General features: G+C 38.9%; 1 protein-coding gene across 1 annotated transcript in view; it reads right to left on the bottom strand.

Annotated features, from left to right (window-relative positions):
• Nucleotides 1–2,934, bottom strand: part of LOC101853024 (DNA-binding protein RFX6) — a gene marked incomplete in the record, with an annotated part of 90,512 nt that overhangs the window by 74,918 nt on the left and 12,660 nt on the right. The window contains 1 exon segment of the mRNA XM_013086723.1: nt 2,211–2,500. Coding sequence (XP_012942177.1) covers nt 2,211–2,310 — 100 coding nt within the window.

Raw genomic sequence — 2,934 nt, 5'->3', positions numbered from 1 at the left:
CCCCCGCACAACCCCGTCTAGTTTTTCCATAAGATACACTTTTTTAAGGTATGTTTTTTGTTTCTCTAATTGAACTTGACAAAAAGTTCAAGAGTGTTAGTCTGTCATACTAAAATTGAATCGGATATCGTCAAATAAGCGTCAGCTCAAAACAACATTAACTCATGCTGCAAAATCGAAGGTGGCGCCCACCCTTTTTAATTAGCTCACGGGAACAACCGATAAACTGGTTAACCTTAAAACAGGTCACGACCTAACGGGCAGGTGGCGTTTCCTTTGAAGCTAAATTGTGCTGGTGTCAAACGACATGCTCCAACCATCTTGCCATTTTCAAACTGTCACCGAAAGAACCGTTAAAGAGACTAATAGGGGCACACCTGACACGTGCCTCTCGTGCTGTTGTGCTACTGTTGACCAATTAAGTGTTTTTATTCAGAAAAAAACAAATCGTGTAAAAACAACAAGCGCGCTTAAGCGCTTAAAGCCACGGGGTACTGCAAAATCATTTGAGAAAAGTCCAAGTGCATCCCAAAACTGTTACAAAAAATCCTTATAAGGTTACACTTAAAGCAAAAAAAGCCACCAGAATGACATGGGAAAACTAGTCAGATTTATCCGGAAACGATAAATTTTGTTGCCTAATCTGTGGATATTCTTCTTGACTAGCCCTTTTCTTGACAAATTAAAGTTAATCTAAATCACACGCAAAGTGATGTTTCTTTCAAAAATAGTACCGCTTTTAGAGTCATGGTATGGTAGTTGACAACCAGGCTTTGTGATTTACAACTGTTTTGGAAGCTGTGTGACCAAGAAGTACTTAGTAGAAGCAGATTCTTTTTAATGAAGGACAAGGAGAAAGAAAAATTTGGTTATCAGCAGGGTTTTTTTTTCTTTCATCGTCGGAACATTGACGTTCGAAGTCACATTTGGGGTTAAGAACACGCGACAAACGCTTGGTCACAAATCACTGGTATATCAAATGAAGGCTCTCTTTTTGAGTCTGTGTGAGTACTTTGTTTTGAGTCTGATAGAGATCCCAAAACACACACACACACACACACACACACACACACACACACACACACACACACACACACACACACACATCTGTATAAGACAATCACCTGAACAAACGACCACTCTCCACCCCCCCCCCTTGCGTATTTTCACATTATAAAGCCTCTGTATAAGACGTCACCCTGTCTAAGACAACTCATTCTCTCCTCGACAAAGGATGACCGTCTCAGACAATTTCAAATTTACTTGTCACTGAATTTTTTTAAATTTTTTTTTTTTTTTGGGAGCGGGGTTACCTCAAGACGGCTCTTAAAGAGATTTAATACAGATAAACATGTTATCGAGCTCCAGCTACAAATCAACTCTACACCTCTCTGCAGGGGGTTCAAATCACACTTACTTTTAATCAGTATGGGATTTGAGCAGCTGATTTCTCTCCTTATTGCGAGAATATAATCATATAATTAAAATAGATCTGTAGTGTGTTACAGTCGAACCTGTCGACTCATACTGCGGCTGTTTCCCTTGTGGAATGGATTATAGAGCTTTTTCGAGTGGTGGTATACCTAGAAGGTTTTTTCGTACATCGATTTTCTTTTCTGGGTGGGTGGAGGGGGCGGGGGGGAGTGTTGTGGGGGAAGTCTATGGATGTGTGTTTATATATATGTGTGTGTGTGTGTACGTATGTGTGCGTGTGTCTGTGTGTGTATGTTGTGTGTGTATGTGTGCGTGTGTATGTGCGTGTGTGTTGCACTCCAGCTACCGGCCATTAGACGGGGATTTGCATCCTATGTCAGTAGGCCAATTGACTATAATTTATGCAAGGTGTCTAAAACATGAGAATCTTTTTCAAGGTCAATAATTTGGACTTCTTTGCACCAATTACGATAAAACTTCGAGCAAGTAGAATTCAATAAGAAATGGGCGTGATAGTTGTGAAAAAAGAAGGAAAACCGTACTGCAGGTTGGAAAAATATCAAGTTTTAGAATTCTCAACCAAATTGAATTTCTGTTGTTCCAAGTTTTGTGGAAATTGTTCAAAAGATGACGCTGATTATTTTAATTATATGATTATATTCCCCATAAATGAATCCTCGTTTAATGTGATTGTTAACAGAAATATTTAGACACCTGGTTAAATAGAAATTAGATTATTTTAAATATTCAATAATTGAATGACTGGTGAAACTCACCCATACGGAGCCCTCGGTCAGCCAGTCCAGTGGTCAAGTCGTGCCTGAGGCCGTCCAGTCTCGCTCGCTTCACGCCAGCTGTCGCCATGGCCGGAGACATCCCAATAGAATCCACGGACACAACTCACAAGAAATACGTCGTCTTCACGCGGAAAGTTATCACAGAGAAATAATATACCCCATATCACACAGGATAAGCATATTATTACGAAGTTAAAGCTTCATGGTTGATGCGTTTGGCCGTTTCAGTCAGGCAAGGATTTGGCGCTGAAATCAAGTGACAAGGAGTACTTGGTCTTTCTAGGACATATTGAAACAAAACCGTCAAAAAAAACAAACTCCTTCCCTTTTTGTTTTGTGATTTTGCTAGTTTTTAGGTTGAACATTCAGTTTGAAAAAAAAAAAAAGAGATCAATTTTCGTGAAAAATAAGTGCGGCATTCATTACGTACGACATCTCAACAGAATCCAATTTGGCTGCCGTATCCATGAAAATGAAACATTTTTTTCAAATGTGATTGCGGATTTTAATACTCCTTACTATGTTGTTATATTTGTGAAATTTTGTAAAATTTGGTCCTCTAATAAGCGAGTAAGCCTTCGGGCGAAGCCCCCCCCCCCTCCCTTAAATTATATTAAATAAATTCGTGAATATCATGAAGAAACGCTGAGTATATTTTAATAAATAATGATCTTGTCAAAAACATTATTTAAAATTCTAACTT

The sequence above is a fragment of the Aplysia californica genome, unplaced genomic scaffold (genome assembly GCF_000002075.1).
Source record: "Aplysia californica isolate F4 #8 unplaced genomic scaffold, AplCal3.0 scaffold00496, whole genome shotgun sequence".
Lineage (NCBI taxonomy): Eukaryota > Metazoa > Mollusca > Gastropoda > Aplysiida > Aplysiidae > Aplysia > Aplysia californica.
Note: the sequence above shows the minus strand (reverse complement) of the source record. Positions and strands in the feature narration are given on the sequence as shown.